This window comes from Styela clava, chromosome 1, assembly GCF_964204865.1.
Source record: "Styela clava chromosome 1, kaStyClav1.hap1.2, whole genome shotgun sequence".
NCBI classification, from domain to species: domain Eukaryota; kingdom Metazoa; phylum Chordata; class Ascidiacea; order Stolidobranchia; family Styelidae; genus Styela; species Styela clava.
In genome coordinates this window covers 6,026,604-6,047,486 of record NC_135250.1, presented here as the reverse complement: position 1 = coordinate 6,047,486, position 20,883 = coordinate 6,026,604, and the positions used below count along the sequence as shown (strand labels likewise).

At 32.9% G+C, this 20,883-nt stretch overlaps 1 protein-coding gene across 1 annotated transcript in view; it reads left to right on the top strand.

The window, feature by feature from the left end:
- The first annotated feature begins 2,922 nt into the window (after positions 1 to 2,922).
- The window catches only part of LOC120348636 (thyroid hormone receptor beta-like), a 69,759-nt gene continuing 51,798 nt past the window's right edge, over positions 2,923 to 20,883 (top strand). Inside the window, exons 1-5 of the mRNA XM_039418816.2 lie at positions 2,923 to 3,065; positions 4,745 to 5,033; positions 6,182 to 6,340; positions 8,054 to 8,155; positions 13,972 to 14,112. Of these exons, the coding sequence (XP_039274750.2) occupies positions 2,994 to 3,065; positions 4,745 to 5,033; positions 6,182 to 6,340; positions 8,054 to 8,155; positions 13,972 to 14,112 (763 nt within the window). The 5' untranslated portion in view covers positions 2,923 to 2,993. The remainder of the gene's footprint in view (positions 3,066 to 4,744; positions 5,034 to 6,181; positions 6,341 to 8,053; positions 8,156 to 13,971; positions 14,113 to 20,883) is intronic.

The following is a 20,883-nucleotide window of genomic DNA, read 5'->3' as shown; positions in this document are numbered from 1 at the left end:
CTTAAGTGCTTGTGTATAAGGTAATGATTGTGGTGTGTATTGTATATATGCACTCAAATTTTATCATCTTGAACTATCTATTGAAGCAATGTTTAAACAACTATTATTATCAGGGATTTTGCTTTATGTGCCCGAGCCCTTTACATTGAAGGAATTATTTGGGCAAAATCTGTTTCAATACATTTTCTGTTATTTCCTTGTGTTACCATACATTTGACTATAATTATTCCCCAGTCTACGCCGCAAAATTTTGGGTTACCGAATACATTGTTGCACCAAGTGCCTGTAGGCATGTCTTCTGTTGCAATGTTGGAAATACACATTCATTTTTTCTCAAATAGCAAGTCTAATAGGACAGGGCTATAGAAATAAATTATTCACGATATTTCTACTTTACTCTTTATATATGAATTTATTTTGCGCCATATCAACCTGATTTATTCGGTTATTTCCATCAACCTTCGATTAGGTTACTTTTATTGTGGATGTGCTCTGACGTATATGTTTTACAGGTCACTTGAGCCACATTCTCATTTTGGTTCAAATATCTTGTATTTGAGTCAAGATTGACCTTTGTAATGCCAATATTATTACCTTTTGGTAAAAACCTTTATATAGTAATGAAGCATGCTTGATAATACCAGATATGGATTCAGATAATTAATGCCAGATATGAATTCATTGAGATTAATATTTTTCAATTTCTATTTGATTCTTGCTTTTCAAAATTCAAACTGACCTATGTGTCATATTTAATAACAATTAAGGTCAAGCGTGAATGATATCTCTCGTCAAATATGATTCACATTTTAGTTACGTCCCTATATTTTTCCTCAGAGTGTGATCTAGTGGGTTGGAAACTTCTTTCCTGTGATCTGACCTATGACCTATGTGTGTCATAAATATTTTGGTTAGAGAAAACAAAGGATAGAAATATTTTGTTAGTCTTTGAATAATAGTTTTTTTTTAGATCAGGAACCGAATTAGGTATTCATTCAGATTATTTCTTTCAATGGACTAGCAGGTATACTTACTCAATATAATGGGTACTCCCGTAGTATGTGAACCAAGATGGCGAACACTGGAAGGTAGTATGTGTACCTGGTATGGATTAGGTCATAATTTCAGGTACAAATACTACGGGAGTCACATAGCTAGTTCCCGAACTAGTAATAGAACTAAAATAAGAAAATTTGGAATAAAATTATTACGGTGTCCGCCATCTTGAGATCACATACTACAGGAGCACCATAAAATGTCCAATAATGCCGAAGAGTTTCATTTTATTTGTAGAGGGCAGAGGCAGTGATAGTTATCATAATAAGCTTACATAAGTCGGCATTTCAGGTGCAAGATCTTAAGTCTATTCCTGTCACTTTATCTTATTATCGTTGTAATAAATTAAGCAGGTGGTGTTTTAAGGTAAAGATATAAATTGTTTCAAATAGAGCCGGTCTCTGCATATAAAAGTTGCTCATTCAAAGCAGAGACATAAATTTTATTTGATCATTGGAGTATAATATCTAAATTTATATATTTACCATTCGAGTCCTATATTTGAATTTCGATTATTTGCCATATAGCTGAACTTTATTAATAATGCCAAAATCAATTCTCATTTCATGTTATTATTTGTTCTCTCGTATCAAATGTGACCTGACCTAACTATAATTTCCTGCATGATCATTACACAGATAATTATCACTTTATTACTTTTGTATATTTGAAATGATATTTAGGGGTTGGAATTAGTTAGACTGGTTATTTTCTTTCACACAGAATCAAATCAAACATTTTGAACCTGATAATCTTATGACAGAGCAGTACTTTTTATTGTGAGAAAACCTAGTTTTAGTTGAATAGGATATGAGCCCAAGTCAATGCATCTGAAACAAATAATCGGGTTTATTAAATCATAATCGGACATGGACTGGTAACAGGAAGAGAGGTTGTGGTTCATCATATGATTGTGCCTAATCAACTTTCCTCTCTCCTTGTTTGATAATGAAAAATCCTATAATAATAATAAAGACTATATTGGTATAGGTCTAAACATCAATGAAACCTTTTAGCTTCAAGATTTTTTCATTTGGTATGGGATTTCTTTGTTTCAAATGTATGGATGTAAATGTAAAAATAGAAATTGGTATACTTTTTTAGTGTAAATAGTGTCTCATGCATAATACGCCAAACTACTGCAAAGAGGTAATATTGCCAAAGTGAACTATTATCTAATTTTATATGACGCCTTCTCACCTATTCAATCTGAAACGGACCATGCACAAGCAACTTTTTTCATTTTGTGATGGTTAAAAATCCTCACTTAATTTTGAACATACTTAATGAAGCACTCATTACACCAAATTGAACTCCAGGTCTTTATTAAATTTTCTCCGCTGTTTGTGGTTTCGTAACAATTTTGCAAATCAGGAATTGAATCATCCCCATTCATGGTTCGTACATGTTGGGCTCTTGTTCCACAAACATTCTCGAATGATTTGCTTCATACCAACACTTTGATTGGAATCCATGTTTTCTCTTGAGGATACATTTGAACTTTACAGATGTACGTACGCAAGCATATGGAGATATGTCAACAAGTCGTACATGAAAAGTCTATGTGTCTAGTGATTGATATCTGGTTTTAAATGAAAGGAGAGTGATTCACCGATAAGAAGGTGTCAATATTTAATTTGATCTTGCAGTTTGAAAGAACTTTTTCCAATATCTGAATAGCTAGACATCCATCATTACACAGAATTGGTTTCTATTTTATGGACTAAAATTCAAACCTTACTAACAGAAAATATTTGTTGTTATTGAGTATAGGGTTTTCATACTTCATTAAAGAGAATTGAATTTTCACAATATGGCTTAATAATCATATAGCGACCTTTTGTCCTGTTATTAGTCCGGGTATCTAACTCTTTATCAATCTATTTCAGTGTATATGTAAAAATAAATTGTGAACTAATGGTGTAAAATAGAATAGAATGAGTCAACTCTCACCGGGGCAGGAGGCCGCTATTACTATTCTACAACAACAAGAGTCAAGCAAAGTTCAAGTAAGTATTTTATGCAGAATTTTTCTGTTTATTCATAAGTGTTTTTATGCTGCCTTATTCTTGGACATGAAGTGGACCTATGGATTGTTTTGGTATTATGTTGTTGCTAGTACTTTTGTTATTGTAAAAGAATCACTTTTCCATTTAATTACTGGATAAATTGCTTCGAAATTTTTAGTGGTTGAAGATTGTTGTTGTCGTTAGAATACTGCTACTTTCATTTACTTCTAAACTTTTTGTGGGCTCTATGAGTTTCTTTTTTACTTTGAAGTTTTGTGTAATGCTAATGGCGTCGTAAAAGTTGGGCACAGTGTGGGGGTATCGCGATCGCAAGTCTGAAGTTTTTTGTTACATAGACGGCAGAATGCAGATACCGGTGCTGTGAAAGATTTGAAACCGGTTTGTTTTGTCCTTCCTGTCCATAATATTTGAGCCCTGCTCTCCTGAATATACAATGTTTTTACACTTTTTTTACTAAGAACATAGCTCTGATATCTGAAAGGTTACTGTATATTTACAATTCGGTATTGCGTACCCAATTTATTTCAGTCGTTTGGTATGCGTGGGATTCGAGCATTTATTATGCGGTACAAACACCTTGTGCCCTTTATTCATGATCTACTGACACCTGTTCTGACGTGTATTATTATCTTGAATCCCAAGTTTGGGTATCATAATTATTCTGAAACCTGTAAAACTTCAAGAAGCTCAGACGTATTGATTTGACATTTTCAAACTTAGTCATCTTACTGAACGAATAAACATGGTGAATAATGCAATTTCTAAGTAAAAATAGAAGAATATTGGTAAATTTATTTTTCATTAATCTTCTGCCTGAATAGGCATAGACAAAATAAAACCGGCTTAGTACTAATTCATGACTTCTCACATTCATCAGGGTATAAAAACCAGAACCCAAATTTTTATTTTATGTAAGAATGTAAAATTCATAAGATTCCGGCTTTGGCTACTATGAATCTCTTGAATATTTCAGTCATTTTTAAATCTGGGTATGGCATGTCAGAAGAGTTTATGTTCATATCGAAATATGATTTATTATTGTTAATATTAATTTATGAGTATAATGTATCAAGACTTAACAGGAAATTTAATTTTTAGATTTTAATTAGGTAGTTGTTCTTGCATCTTTTCTTCTAGGCTTTTTACAACTACTCTTTTTGGAAATTTTCTTTTGCATATGTATTTACTCTAAATAAAGCACTGGACAAGCTGACACTTTGCTTAGCTATAGCTATGTCTATAGCTTAGCGGGGCCATGTCATGAATCTTTCTGTTTTGATGTTGCATACTCAAATGTATTACAAGTCATGAAGTAAAAATATAGTATTGTAGGAAAAAGGAATGCAAATCTACCAATGGTAAACCAATGCTAAGATGGCAAAAGCTCACTGTGCTATTTCATAATGACATGGGTTGCTGGACTACTGTCACAATAGAGCTGCTGGTTGGTTACAGCCGTTCCACCATCGTGTCCATGCATCTGAAACAAATTACTGATTGACTATTACCATGCTCAACATGAACTGGTAATTAGGAGGGAGGCTGTGCTTTTACATATTCAGTAGCTGTCTTATTGAATCTCTTTTCCCTGGGATAAATATAAAATTTTAATCAATGGCAATTTTTAATTTTCATTTGCACTTGCATTTTCCTTACAGGAACGACTATCTCCATCTACAAGAATATTTCATCCTAATATATTAGTCAAGTCAACCTCCAACTTTCCCACAAGTCAACAAACAACTGTCAATACACTGTCACCTTCTCCTGTCAACAACTACGGCACCAGTATGATGCCGCAGACACCACCAAACTGTTTGCCTGTCACCTCTTCACCTTATTTTCCTATTTTGCAACAAACATCTTCCAACATGATTTCACAAAGCGCAAATGCTGCTGCACTTGGAATACCAATGTATTGTTCTGGTGCGTCGGGACTTGTACCAGGTTTGTTGAATAATTTTTGAGTATAATAATCAGTGTTTAGCAAACTCCCTGGAGTTGAAAGTCGAAATTGCACAGACATCCGATGGTGATAAAATAACTTAAAACTTCCTACTGAAATTTAAAAAGCAATGATACATCTAAGCATTCCCTACGGTCTATCGAAGGATTGCCGTATAGGCCAAAGTTTTTGTTTACATAGTTCAATTTTCTCAGTATTCAGAGCTGGAGTCAGACTCAGCTGGAGAGTTTTTTACAACCCTGAAATGGGAGTCTGAATCGGAGACAAAAAATTTTTCAATTTGGGGGTCAGAGTCAATTGTTACTTACCCGACATCACTGCCCAGAACTAATTAATATTGATTTTTTTTTCAATTTGAATATTAGGTTATTTATTATTATTAATTGTTATGAAGAAAACAAACATTCTGAATTACCGGTGGATTTATTCGTTAAATAATACAATTCGCCCATTGCTAGATTTGAATCACAAGATTTGATATTGATATCTGATTTGATATATGATATATATACAGTATTCAATGTAAGGAGTTTGCTAAGTTAAAAGTAGTCGATGACAGAATTTCATTGGAAACAATAAACAAAATTTCAACACCAAGTTGCTTCACATACTCTCCTCATGGTTGAATTCATGACTGCTTTAGGTGGTTTCCGAATTGTCTTACTTTCGAATAGTTGAATAGCATTGCAGTTATTTTTATTGCTTAACTTGTGCTTTATAGTCATGTGAGGTGCATGGGATATCAAATAAAACCATGTGTGTTGGGACTTACAGTGTTTGAACTACCGGTACTTATCCTTCATTCAATACCAAAATAAGAGTCGCATCGAATTCTGTTAAAGTTTTATAAAGTTACATTATAAATTATAAAGTTTTTTAAAGTTAAATTTTTATAAAGGAAAATTGTAAAATGGCAAAATGTCCATATTTAACAGGCATTCTTATCCAAAAGTATAAACTTTTCAAGCTAAAAAATATTTTTTTAATAAATCATTTTCACTCTGAGCAGTGCTCAACTAGCATCAACTGATGCGCAAGAAGCTAATATTTATGGAAAGACCATAACCTTTCCAGTTCGGCATTGCATACCCAATTGATGTACTTTGAAAATTTTATTTATATTTCTCAGATCACCATGGCGTATTACTAAATGTAGCAGCAAGAGCACTCACAGCAGCTTTTATGCCTCTCACAATGAACACTGGTGCTAGATTACCGATCTCCTCCGACTTAATGCAAAGACACTTACCTTTGGTGATGCCTCATCATACAACCTCTCCTGTCACAAGTAAGATACAAAAAAATCATTGAATTTTACTTGTTTAATCTCCTTTGAACTATAAGTGACGGTTTGCTAGAATTGTTCGTGCTTGTATATGTTGAATGGGTTTATCATCACAACGCTGGTGATTACCTTGTGTACCACTCAGTATTCAACCCCTAAGGTATGAGGATATAAGATCAAGTATCATTTTTATCCCGGGGGAGAGGAAAGCCAATAAAGACGGCTTAATCATTATGATACCACGGACTCTTGTCCGGCTACCAGTCCATGTCAGATATGGGATTAGTTAGCCAGCAATTTGTTCCACATGCATGAACTTGGGTCGCAGATGCTTAATCAATGTCTGCATCAATGAGAAACTTTCTGCTGCATTTTTTCTGCAGTTTTTTAATCCTCCCTTGCTATTGTGTAATTTTGAGCTCTAATGAAAGTCCGTAGCTCAATACTGTTAGATTATAGTTGTTCACTTATTCTTGGATTGAATCAATGCAGCATTTATCACTTAAATTTCGCGTGTTTTTTGCATTAATCTGGTTTGGCGGGTCACCAAAAAAACATAATGGGTCACTTTGTGGCCCGCAAGTCAATGTTTTGTAATCCCTGATATAAAGGACCCAATAACAAATATTCCTCCCCCATTTTACCTATACTTATCTATAACATAATATAACTCATAACGAACAACATAGCTATCTCGAAGCAAGATGTTGACATTAATGTGGAATGTTATTATTACCATACCAACTATACTTGGAAAAATTTGATCTATATCTAGAGATCATTGCTGTTATGAAAACAAAATCTTCAAAAAAAACAGGAGGTGTTTTGACTAGCCCTCTCAACATTTTTATTTTTGATGGACTTGTTTTTAAAATATGTATGAGTAACATCACAGAAATCGTAAGAGCAATGTAAACAATGTTATTGAGATTTTTTTGCTTCATATCTACACTGATTAAAATCTAATTATTAAGGTAAAATGATCTGAAAACATGTTTATGCTAAGGTTTTTGCTTTGGTGGGAATTTTTACACCATGTTTTTGAATTTTTTTTTAAACCCTTTTACTTTTCTACCCTTTCTCTTTAAAACTGCTCTCAATACATTATGAGAAATATTTTTTTTGAATCTGCAGGATTTTATATGTAATATTGTATATATTTTTCATGTAAATATTTGATATAAAGGGTGTCCATAAAGTCTCTTTACAATTTCAATTTTGTTATGAAACCAATTTTTTTTATTGATCTAGTATTTTTACTTCATTTAATGCATCTGTGAGGGCCAAAACAATATATGGCATTGATAAATTCCCTTTGCGATTTTGAAAAATTTCAAGACTTGTTGGACATCCTATATATTACGGTAAATGGAGAAATTTGCAAAATGTTTTCTATTTATTATTAGAATATAACTTGACGACGTCAAAAGAAAATGTTTTGATTAGATTTTTACAGTATCAGAGGTTGGTTGATGTCTAATTTGGTCCTGTCTCAAACACTTAACAAAATGGTAATTTTCTTGAAAATTTTCAAAAAATATTTTTGAAAAACATGCTATATTCAATATTTTGTTTTAATTGGATTCGAATACTTTATTTGTTCTGGATATCAGTAATAATGAGCTCTGATTGAGTTTTACTTTATTGATTTCGCTGTTAATTTTCATATTTTCTATACATATGTCTTGACAATAAAACTGATTTGATTTTTGTTAGGTCCTGATATGCTGATGTCAAATATGCATAGAAGAGATTCAGAATACACGATGGATGGCACTGGATGTTCTGGCCCTAAGAGGATAAGAAAAGAGAGTGCTGGTATGTGCATTAGTTGTATATTCCTGTTTGTATGTTGGTTTCAAACTTTCACGATCCATGGACTTCTTCTTCCAGAGACTCTAATTTACTTTAGGTACCGTAAATGTAGTCTATGCAAATGGTAATTAGTGTAGGCCCTTATCAAAGCCCCTGTGGCACCGTAGGTGGGCTAAGGGCCCAGTTCAAGAAACCCTGGTTCTAGTATTTCCCCCCATTAATCAAGGACATACCTGCATGGAAAGTCTATGCATGAAACAAGAAGTAATCAAAATATTGAAATGTTCCGTTTAATATATAGGCATTGAAATAATTTCGTGTACTTGATGTCACAGATTAATCTATGGTAACCGTGCTCGACGCTCTCTATACTCTTCTGCCGTTTTCGTTATAGTTGAATATGTTTCTATCATTTCAACACAGCAGGTTTTTCATTTCATTTTTCTTTGTGTATTGCAAATACATACATAAATGATTAGATATAGGCGTATGCATCTTGAAAGTTGATCAAATGAATTTCTTGGATTGAAAATATTTTTATTTAAAAGTCTGAAACATATCAGTTACCAAGTAATCTTCACGTTAAGAAACTCGTAAGTTAATTAATAGCCTATACAGGTATTGGCATGAAATAAATATGAGGTGATTGTTTAATTTTTATTTCACATCAGATGAATTTAAAAGATACACATATACACAGCCAAAGCATAGCTGTCTGTAGGTTTTTTTTGACCGAAACTCCCTCTGAAAAGTTGGTAATAACGTGTTCGATTTTGACAGGGCTAACTTTGTTATAATTGTCCATACATACCGGTAATTTGTTTTGTGCAACTACAAATCTATTTTCTTTGAAGTTTTGAACTTCTGCCACTCTATCCTTTACATAGCGATATCGATCTTTATGATTTTAATTTAACAACCTTATCAGTGTTCTATTCTGTTTCCGGTATCCAAAAAGTTGAGTAGATTCCTCAATTCTGTTTATTTGGATAGGGTTTTGTGATTATATGTGGTTATTGGCTGTTTGACAGACAACATTCTATGTTAATGCTTTATGACAACAATTTGGTAGTTGAACTCAACTTTTTGTGATGTTAGCTGGGTTGCGAGAGGACAAGAGCAAAATTTTGAGCCAAAGTATGCTTGTGCATTTAGGTACGGTAATATTTATTGGACCTGAAGTTGACATATATTGCTGAATTTTTGTTATTGCTGCTATTATGAAACAATCTCTTTGCCCTGGAACCGGTGGAGTAGTTGATTTTAAATTTTACAGTCGTTGAAAATCCCAGTCTGATACTTTTTTCCTATAGGACCATATATTTTTTGTTCAAAAATTTTTCTCATTCGTTTTAAGTCATGACGACACTTTTTATGAAGTACAGAAACAATTTATTTCGTCACACATATCTGCCACACTTGTCCACTAATTCTTCTCGGCTTAATTTGTGCTCAGCTAAGGACTGAACTGTACTGGTACCGATGGTCTTTCGTGTTCATATATTTGGGAATTGCTCCCTTGTTTAATATTAAAAAATATCAATTTGTCAAACTTTAACATCAAGATGAATGAATGGACTTCACATAACCGTTCTTAAAGTACATTTCTCATCTTTTGATTTATATTTTGGATCCGAGCACTGTTTTTGTGGCGTCTTAATCTGCATTTTAGCGTCATTAAAATTTTTACACTTATTTTGATGTTTCATTTTGATTCTTTCACATAGGGCGTTCACATGATTTTATCCAATTTAAATCAGTATGTGTCATCTAATCACAACATGATTTAAGGTATATAATTTTCAGAGATAAAATCTGTTGAGATTATCAAAAAATCAAAAAGTTTCAAAACGACGGAAAACACAGTTCAAATTCAACTAATTTTAGAATCGTGAAATTTACATGGATTGAATCATTTGACATATTTTAACACAAAATTTACCAAAACCTAAATTTATTTGATTATTTCTTTTTATATTATTTAAATACAGAGGAAAAAGATTTCACTGGCCAAATATAGATTCACTGTTTTTAATATTGTTATGAAATGTATTATGATGTATCAATCAAACCTTTTTTTAAACCTTTTTTCTAGAAGTTGCTGAAATATTCTATTTAATCCAACCCATTGAATACTTACTTAAAAGCGGTAACTAATAAACTGAGTCAAACTTTGATTGCCAATGATATATCGATTATTATTTTCACAATTTCAAACATCTCATTATATACGGTAATTTCATCGTTTCTTCTCGTCAATAATTTCATCATTTCTCAATGTCATTTTTGATGTGTTTTTTGTCAATGATAACAATTACAACTCGTAATGACTAATGAAACTGGATAGTGGGTAATAGTTCTATACTAATCTTAGAGCCTAATGATGTTCATAACATCCAAATTTTACTTACTTCCCATCATTCCTGTTGGTATTTGTTTGTCTGAATTACGTGTTTCATTTAGCAATATTTTGTACAAATGGCTGGACTGATACTAAAAAATGTGAGGCCTCAAGACTTTTGTTTAATAAGCATACAGTAAAAACTGCATAGCACTAGGTTTTATGCATCAGCATAGATATTGTTTTTCTAATCTTTAAATGTTGCTATTTTATTGATATTGGATTTGAAGACATGCCATGTATTCGTAACACTTACGGGAAATCAAATTTTGTTAACTTTTATTTCAAATTTTATGAACATTCTTGCTTGCAGCTAACACTTTCACAAGTTATATTATGTAGCACTGTGATACCAAGTCAATTTTTTATTTGATGTCATGACTATTTTAATGATGAAACATGAAACACGATAATATGTGTAACATAACACCTGGAGTCACCATTTGCTGAGTGACACTGACCTAATCGTTTTATTCTAAATCGAAAAAGTTGTTACAAATTAGGATTATTTTCTCAATTTATTTTCATATTTACTCCATTAGTTTATCTGTTTGATTCAGAATCATTGCTAATGTAAAAATAATTTAGACCATACAGCTCAGATTTTTCTCATAATCTTCTGTCTAATTACAAAAACTATATCATGTTTATTGTGAAAGTGATTGTATCAGTTATATGATTTGCCACATGCTGCCAGCGGCTTCCACAGAACAAGTTTCTTATATAAGAATAAAATAGTTGTTTGCTAATTGCGCTTGTATCGTAAAATTCATGTGGTATAAAAAAATCTAGATAAACTGGTTGGCTCCCTTACTGCCAGGCACAATTGAATTGATGAAAAATTAGATAATCAATTATATTTCTTTGCAACTTTCAATGGAACTCTCAGTTGGTGTTATGTGGTTACCCCCGTAGTATGTATAATAGGTTAGGGTTAGGCCATAATTTAATTTTGATTCTTCTTATTTTAGTTCTTTTACGAGTTTGGGGACTTCGGGACAAAATTAGTTACCTCCATATTGGTACACATACTTCTGGAGCGTCGTTATGTGAGAGTTATCAGTCTATTTAGTTGCGTTCATGGATTCATATTCGTGTAATGTAAGAATACTGTAGCAAGAAGAATATTCTATGTAATGTTCCTGATAATTCTGGGACTGCACCCATTGGACCTTATATGTGCTGGGGAATATCAATTCCATCAAAGAATAGATCTACTCTTCCTTTCTCTATTAAAATGTGTCCTGGACCCTGTGGCACAGTGGTCATAGCGTTAGACTCAACTATGATGACCTCACAGTCGCAGGTTAAAATCCTGAGTTCAACTTATAAATATGACGTATAAAAAAAGATAAAGGAATATGACTTTCTCAATTTACAAGCCATGCTTTCCGAATGTGTTCGGTAATTGGTGGAACGAAAAACATATCTTTGGCAAATCTGTTTGTTTGTTGATATTCTTAAGTACACGTTACTATGTCAGCTTAGGACACGCGATGCCACAATCTTATTGTAATCCTTGCCTTAAGCATTAGGTCAACAAAGTGTGAATTTGGCACAAACATTTTTGAAATAAGAAAAAGATTTGTCAATCACCATATCAATTCATCTATGGAAGTATTGCATTTGCATCATTGTGCATTACTAAAAAAAATTGATGTTTTGTTGATATGGAATCAACTACCTTTTTATTTATTTTTTTCTCATGAGACACTTTATTCTTAGAATTATTACATTCTCACACAATTCATTAGTTTGGCTTGGGCTAAAATATTCCACATCTTTCACTTACTTTCCAATGTAATGTAATAGTTGTAATAGTTCTTATATAACTGTAGTTCACACCACAATGTGGATTGGATAATTCACCTTGCACTTTGGCAGGACGTGGTCAGAAGCCTCAAAATTAAAATATTTAAATTTTATTGGGTGAACGTACATTGGTTAAGAATGTACTGTACTACATGGTATGATTGTTTCCTGTCAAAATCATCCATGACCATTAACCATTTTATGATGGTTATCTGGTTAACTATTCCATTCTGAGTCCTAATGCATTATATTTGATCTTACTCAAACCCCATGATAGAATTGAGAATCCAAAGTATTTGTGTAGCACATTATAACAATTCTCTAATTCTGACATTTGAAAACTTCCAATACAAATACCAGCGTTCAAATTAACGACAGCTCCTTGTCATATTCTCATTGAAGTGTTTATTTGGTCAATACGTCTCATTTTTATCGTATTTAAAAATCTATAGATAGTAGATGATTACATGAACAATATCCCTGGGGAAATTGTTCAAATGATAAAAAACAAAGCATCAGGCATGTTGTCCATGTTGTTTACATACAATTTATCTATATCCCCAACATGGCAAATTGGTACTCCCGTAGTGTGTGGGCCATAATTTTATTCAGATTTTATTATTTTAGTTCTATTACGAGTTCGGGGACTGTCTGTGTTAGCCAAGTGAATATACTCCCTACCCATATAGGCTTCCATACCTTTACACAACTTGATGTAAAATAGGCGAACAAAATTAGTTACCTCCATATTGGTACACACACATCTGGTGTGCCGCAAATTTCATTACTGAATCTTAATATTAGCCATAGGGCTTTGGTGTTTTTGTGTTATTTTATGATTTATCAGTTGAATCTGTCTGTCTAGTGGTTCCTTGGTTAATTTTTTCCCTCAAGCTAAGAAGTCCAAAGATGGACCACCCAGTGTCAACACAATACTCTATATAAAATTTATATTATAATTACTGAAATTCTAACCCTTTACAGTCTTGCTGAAAAAAGTCTGCTATTTATGTGATTCTTTCCAAGATATCATTAAAAAGCTATTTCCTAGTGGATGGGACCTTTGTACAAGCAGTTCATGTAACTACTTGTTACCGATAATCTCTTACATTAATCACATTCAAAATAGTCAGCAATTCCAATATGCAAGGCTACAAAATTAGAGGCTATTATTTATCATGTGATCGAGGCTTCATGTTATCTTTCCTCCTTCCAAGAAATATTAAAATCTCTATATTATTAACAGTAACATCTTGAAGGGATTTTATTTACAAGAAAATGACCTTCATATTTCACCAAATTGTAGTCATGAATTACAGTATCACATCATATCCCATTTTATATACATACATACTATATGTTTATTTACAGTACTTCTTTCAGATAATTTATATACTCTAACTCGCGATCAAGGCACTGTAAACGCATCCACTTCTAGATAAGCAGTCATTATTTACAGTCCGACATTGTCTATCCAATTTACTATACCATGGATGGTAGTGGGTATGAAACAGAGATTTTTAACTTTCAGTACCAGGATCACTAAGTCCAACGCTTTAACCACTCAAATGTAAATAGCATTGATTTGTTTCAATTTCTTTTCCAGATTCAACGTCCCATATCAGTCACAGTTCATCATCATCGCCCACCAATGTTCATCCACATCTCGTTAAATCTCCTCCTGTGCAATATCTACACCATCATGATCTCTCATTACAGAGAAGAAAATTTTATTCAACCTTGCCTGGTAAGCTTTTAATGATTTTTTAATAATCATATGAAATCAAAACTTTGAGACTGTTACTACTATGTTTGGTATGTTATTTTCAAGGGAGTTTTTTTTTTGGAAAGAAATGACCAGGTTCAAGTTTTAGGTGAATTTTTATGTGATGGTCACCACTGCTTCTGGAACTGTCATTATGATGCAAAGATATTTTAACATACAGGGCAGGATTTTATTGTTTTAGGGAGAAATTTTATTTTGTATTTGGGTGTTGTAATACCATTTAAGCACACATTATGTAATATTCAAATTGTGCGAAAGCCAGAGTACAGGTTGTCTGTATCAACACTTGTACCTATCACTACTCGCTAAATATTGAACAACATTCACAAACAAGTTTTTATGCTTAGTGAGGAAGGAATGAAGAATTTCAAAATAAGCAAAGGCAGAAATAAATTGAAAAATGTGGGACCACTGTTTTGAGGATAGTTTAGATGGGAAACCTCAACTTGGGGTCACATTTGCCTATGATCAAACATTATATGAAGACAATTGAAAATGGAGAGATTTGCATGAAAAGGAATGATAACACAGAAACCATCAATCTTCAACTAGGATTCACGATTGCAAGACATAATTGAATATTGTATGAAGACAATTGCAGAAGAGCAAAAATACAGAAACACTTCCAAAAAAGTTCAAGTGCTTTTGAAAAACTTGACCTACGGTACTTGATGAATGAATATCGTTCAATTTAGAAAAATTGTCACATTGAGACAAGCCAAATATACTGTTTATTGGCAAATAGTATCATAATTGTCATACCTTGCATCAAGCAATGTGCCTGAAAACTGAGTCAATTTATCATTAACAGCCATCTAACAGTGTCTGAAGCACTGCTTAGCATCTTGGATGATGTTCCAAATTATGCCAAAAAATTGGATATTGAAAAACCACATTTTATCAAAAAACAAAACAATAAAATGTTGCCCTGACACGATATTTTCCTTCTTTTTTTTAATAGTATGATGGATCATCGTCAACATTGAGAAAATTTACATTTAAAGTAGTGAAGTATGTTGATTCATATTAATCAATGTGGCTTCCTTCTGAACCTAAGCCAAACTGTTATAACAGCCAAGTCTGAGCCTTCATTATGATCATTGCTATGTTCATCGTCACATTGCCATTGCCAGTGATCAGACTACTTGTCTAGCTAGATCATCTTCTGATTTGAAAATAGTTGTTTCAGGAAGTTGAACCCTTAAAACGGAAAGACTACATATTCATTAAAAGACGAACTTATTTATGAATTAATAAAAAAAAATGTAAAATTAAATCAGGCAGAAGATCGGCGAAGCTGATCTAACATGCATATAAGTTTTCAAATAGAGATAAACAATACAACATAACAAACGAGAATATCCATCAGAGACGAAGACTTATCGATCGAAAGTTAGGGGATCCCCCAAAACAGCGCTCTTACTCCATAGTGACACCTTGTGTCCTATCACTAATTAATTAATAACTCGCTAATTATACGACATAATTCATCCAAAATCAATAGGCTTCTGGTATGACATATGATGAATGCACATGCAAAATCTGGAGCAGATTCAATCTCGCTTTCGTGAGATATCGCGTGCATCTAACAGACGGACAGACAAATACCTATCAACATACTTACCGATTAAAATCGATAAGTAATGACATTTCGACAATAAATAAATATCATTATCAATTACTTTCTGACCTGACTGAGCTTTTGGAATAACTGGAGTTTTTATGCTTCTTTAGATAAGAGTTTGTAAAGTATACTATCCTATCATAAAGCATTCATAGCCATAGCCGGTCACCTTCAACCAGCATATTTTCAGAAAAAAGAATGCCATGTTGTGAAAATTCTCTTCATATATATTCACAGACCACTCTGGTAGTAGACCACTCTGGGATTAGGACCCAAATAAGGTAAAAATTTTAGGAGTTTTTAAAGTTTAAACTAACCTGATCAGCTTTATATTCCGTCTCTGGCGTGATTTTATGTGCCATGTTTTTCCAGATATATGTTTTTGTGGTATACTCAAGGTGGTGCTCTAGAGCAAAGTTGATTTGTCGTCAATGTGTTTCAACAAAGGTAGTATGAAAATTATTACATAACGCAAGGTGGCGCACTAAATACACCATTTTTTGATCATAAACAGTGTAATGAGTAGTTATAGTGCGCTTCACGCGAACCCATTGTGTAATTATGAATCGTTGTAGGAAATAAAAAATTAGTCCTATAGTTGCGTTTACTTCTCACGGTATACAGCATTTTCGACTATGACTTCGGAGTGGCTACAATTTCCATTGTGACGCGGGTTCGATAAAATCCGGGATAGCGCATAAACTTAAGCGTTGACAAGTCGTATTGTGTTGTAAAATGCGACTCCCAGCCTCGGGACGTTAAAATTATTTTCTTACCCCGAAGTTCTAAAAAACTTCCATACTTTATTTCCTCGTTTACGCTATACTCAAATTTTACCTACGTAGCATTAATAAAAATTGGGTGGAGAAATAAAAAAAAATGGTATCATTATTACGTTGCCGCCACGAGATATACATTGTGGGTAACACGGTATATGCTGGACTCGTAAGACCTTGTTTGTGTCATCCACACATGAACAATTGCGGCGTCATAATTCGTATCAATTAATTTTCAATGTGCCAACGGCGTAACCATGACTTGTCGAAGATCAGTTCTCATTTATCTGTTTATTCTTAGATATTAATCCTCAGTAGCAGCTCTTGTATGCGCCATAATTCTTTGTGATTAATAATCCTTCAATTTAGATGATCAAATGACATGTAATTTTATATGTAATCTGCCAAAAAATTTGTCACTCTGGCAGTTTTTGGCATGTTTTTTTAACCACAATCCCCATAATTGGCGCCACATTGTGTAGGGTTTTGATTGATTTTCTTTCAAGAGTAACACTTATTATTCATCCATTTTTAGCTTATTACATTGCATATACAAATAAAAAATATCACATTTTATTATAGTTGGGTTTTGGTTAAAAACACACGGTTATCAAAGATATAACTCATTTAGAATATTAGCATAAAAATAACTTCTGCTCAAACTAGAACACTGAAAAAGTTATGTATTACTGTAGTTGACTAATTATTTGCTAATGTTCAAATATATTCCATGTTTAGTGCTGGGTTATTTAGTGTATATGAAAAAATGGGAAACAATGCAATGATTGTAGTATTCACGTATAAAAGCTGTATTAATTTTCAACAATCTTTGAATGGGGTGCGAAAATATGTTTAGGATTTGTAAGGAGTGCGAAATGAAAAAAAAAATTGATCAATCTTTTTACTTGAATCACGTCGCTTTACAAATTCCAGTATCGCCTTTTTTCAGAAAAGCCGTTTTTCGATATATAGAAGGACCGGACTGGGGTTTCATAAAGTATTAAAGAATTTTCTATCGATACCATATACCGTATGTTAAATTCAGTAAAAACTCAAATAAACATGATTGAAATATATATAGAAAATAAACTTCATAACAAAATTGATATTGTAAGGGGAATTCATGAACACCTTGCATATAGCAGAACCCGATTCAAGGTACAGAGTGACACAAAACGACTACTATTCTCAGATTAATATTGGATTTAAACAGAAAGAATGTTGTAATGTCACATGTATGTAAACTACAGGATTAAGTTATCGAGGCTTAAGCTTAATGCGACATCTGTTTACAACTTCCTACATAGTTTTCTAGTGCGGTTGCACGATTTCTTTAATCTGATTGGCGCTAAGCTACATAGATGGAGTACACTATTTAAATGAAAGATGTGTTAGTATTATAATATCGCGGATATAGATACCGGTCCGATACAGCCGACGTTTACCGATACTAACATTTAATATCGTTGTAAACTTTTTGTCTGAGGAAGTCTGACTTGATATTTCATTGGCGAATATTTTGATAGCGATACTTCACCTGAAGTATAACAACAAAAAATAATTTACCAAATTTTCAAGTTGTCTTGGAATTATTCTAACTTATTTACATTGGCACATAACTTATCCAACAAACTTAAGATCTTGGTCCGATAAGAAGTTTTTTTTACCAAAATCAGTTGCGTAATGGTGATTTTAGTTTCGATTTCAATTTTTCTTTCGTGCCATTTTAAGATATTGTTTTCTGAATTATCGAACAAATATCTTTGCTTTATGTGATTCAGGATAATGCAGATACATTGGTACATCTTGGATACTGTTATTGCGTGACATTAGAAATAATTTCTGATATTGCATGAAAATAGTGACATTTGGTATAACAAATGTGGGAATTTTTCACATGTTTGATATTTTCTTGCTGATGCTATTTTTATATTAAAAATGATTGTAATATCCTCGAAATAATGGAATTTTAGATAGATATTAGTCATTTATTTTTGATCAACATCCAAGATATCATTCGCATTATATTAATCGTGTCAGACATTATAGCTTGATTGAATACAATAAATTATCGTAAAAAGTAAAATATCATTGTGTGAAAAGTTGTTTATTCTCAACATAATTATTCTGAAATGCATCTAATCTCATATTTTATTTTGGCTTCGGCACTAACATCGTAAGATATGTGACTTAGATTAAAGAAACAGTTGAAAATTTAATAACCTTATTTTTAGGCCACCTTCGTAAAAAATTCGAAATCGCAAGACATCACGATGGTACAAATATCTGCAGGCAATATAGCGTAAATGCGGACATCCATGTTTCCCCGAATTAGACGATGTTGTCATACGCTCGTGAGCTATTATGGCCACTAATGTAATAAACAATGCTACCTATTTGGGACATTTTCTCTCTATTTAAGAGAATTCTATATTTGGATTATAATACCGAATTTTGAACCCGATGAGCATTTTTGTCACATGCTAAAGGATTCTACATAGGAGCGCGCCGATAACGTTTTGCGCTATCTCATAGTAATAAATAAGGAGTCTCGCGGCAGGAACTCAGGAAGTGAGCGAGCTTTCGACGTTTGAACTGTTAAAAAATAAAGTACGCAAACCTATTTTTTACTGAAGTTGTCCTCCCTAGCCGAAACTTCTAGCTGAATATCGGATATAGTGGTATTTTAGAGGAAGTTGTGGTAATTTATGTTTTTTATCTTCTTGTGAGAAATTTTAGTTGAAATAATATTAGAGAGAGCTCGATAAAAGGTTCAAGATTAATCAATTTTGATGGTTGAATACCTGACATTGACATAATATTATTATAAGCAAGAGTTGTTACGAATCTGTCAATTTTATTTCCTTTTAATTAATGGGTTGATTATATAACCTTAGAACGAGATAGAATTTTCGGAGACGGAGGAGAAAGTCGATAAGAGGACTCAATCATTCGACAAACCACAGTCTTTCGCCTGACTAGGCCTAAAGCTAATTTATCATTTTAATGTTCCATAGGACTGAACTACTATTATTCAATATTTAGACATGTTAAAACTCCCATTTCCGCGTTATTTTAAGATGAATTAACCTATTTTCGTTTATTGAACTGATTCGGAATATTGAGAATTTTCGTATTGAAAAAGTGAGTGGCATAACACAAGGACGCTTTATTGGTCCTTTGTTATATTGGTCCTTTGTTATATTGGTTATATGTAAATATTCGTTTCTCACATATGTTTATTATATTGAATTGATGATGCTAATAAAAGAGGATCCATACAAACACATGTATCCGTTCAAATGCGGTATTTCCCGTTTTAGTTTAGCAGCCATCACCCCACGCTTAGCCAGGTATAATAAGTTTCCGTTTCTTGACAGTTTCAGCACTTTTTTGAATGAATTTCTAAATTTGTCACCATTTCGAAATATGAATAATTTAGACATTTCCAGTGTTATTACTGTGTAAGGTGATTGATATTATATTTTTGTCTAGTCCCGACGAAAATCGTGCAATCCGTTACATAAGTGCTTATTGCATTTTCGGAAATCTATTAGCAGCAGTGTCTCATCTGCCAATTTGTCCAAATTATAGTCGGTAAGGGTTGTATGATGTGATCAACTCGCGTCGGCGAAGCTCAAAATTTAAAATATAGTTGTATGGATATCGCACGATGTGCTCGGAAACTAGAAGAGTTTTAGAAGCTGTTGATTTCTCACTGAAGCGATTCCTAATTATTCAGCTTTTCCGGATTATGGTAGCACCTATTGTTCCAATTCTTCCGGGCTGGAATAATAATAGACGGCAATACTCACAATTGGCCTTTTGGGCGCCGCAGTTTTATAACACAACACACGGAAGTGAAGAATCGTTATAATTTCTAAGAAAAGATTCAATTGGCAGTCATTAAATGCGCTATTACTTGTTCTCAAAGCCTAAAACTGTGCGAAATTTCATGCCAAAAACGGTAGGCGGTGACCAGATCGTGTAATTTGAATTCTATTTCCAATGCGCTTTCGTTTTGTATCTTAAAACATGACCGGTTTTGGTCAAAGCATTCTGCAGCTATGATCGAAATTGGCGGATATTATAATTACAATTGGCGAGCAACGTGTAGGGACACTGCGCGCATTGAGTATAACATGTAACAGTAACTGTGATTCGAATGTTATCCAAGATCAGAATTCCATAAATTCAGTTTTCGAATGGTTTTTCGTGGGGCAATTTGAAAACCTTTCCACCGTGCTACTATAATACAGTAATATATTTTATTATTTCCATAAGGATCGAATGCGAAATACTTTTAAATTCATGTTACTTTATTTACTAATA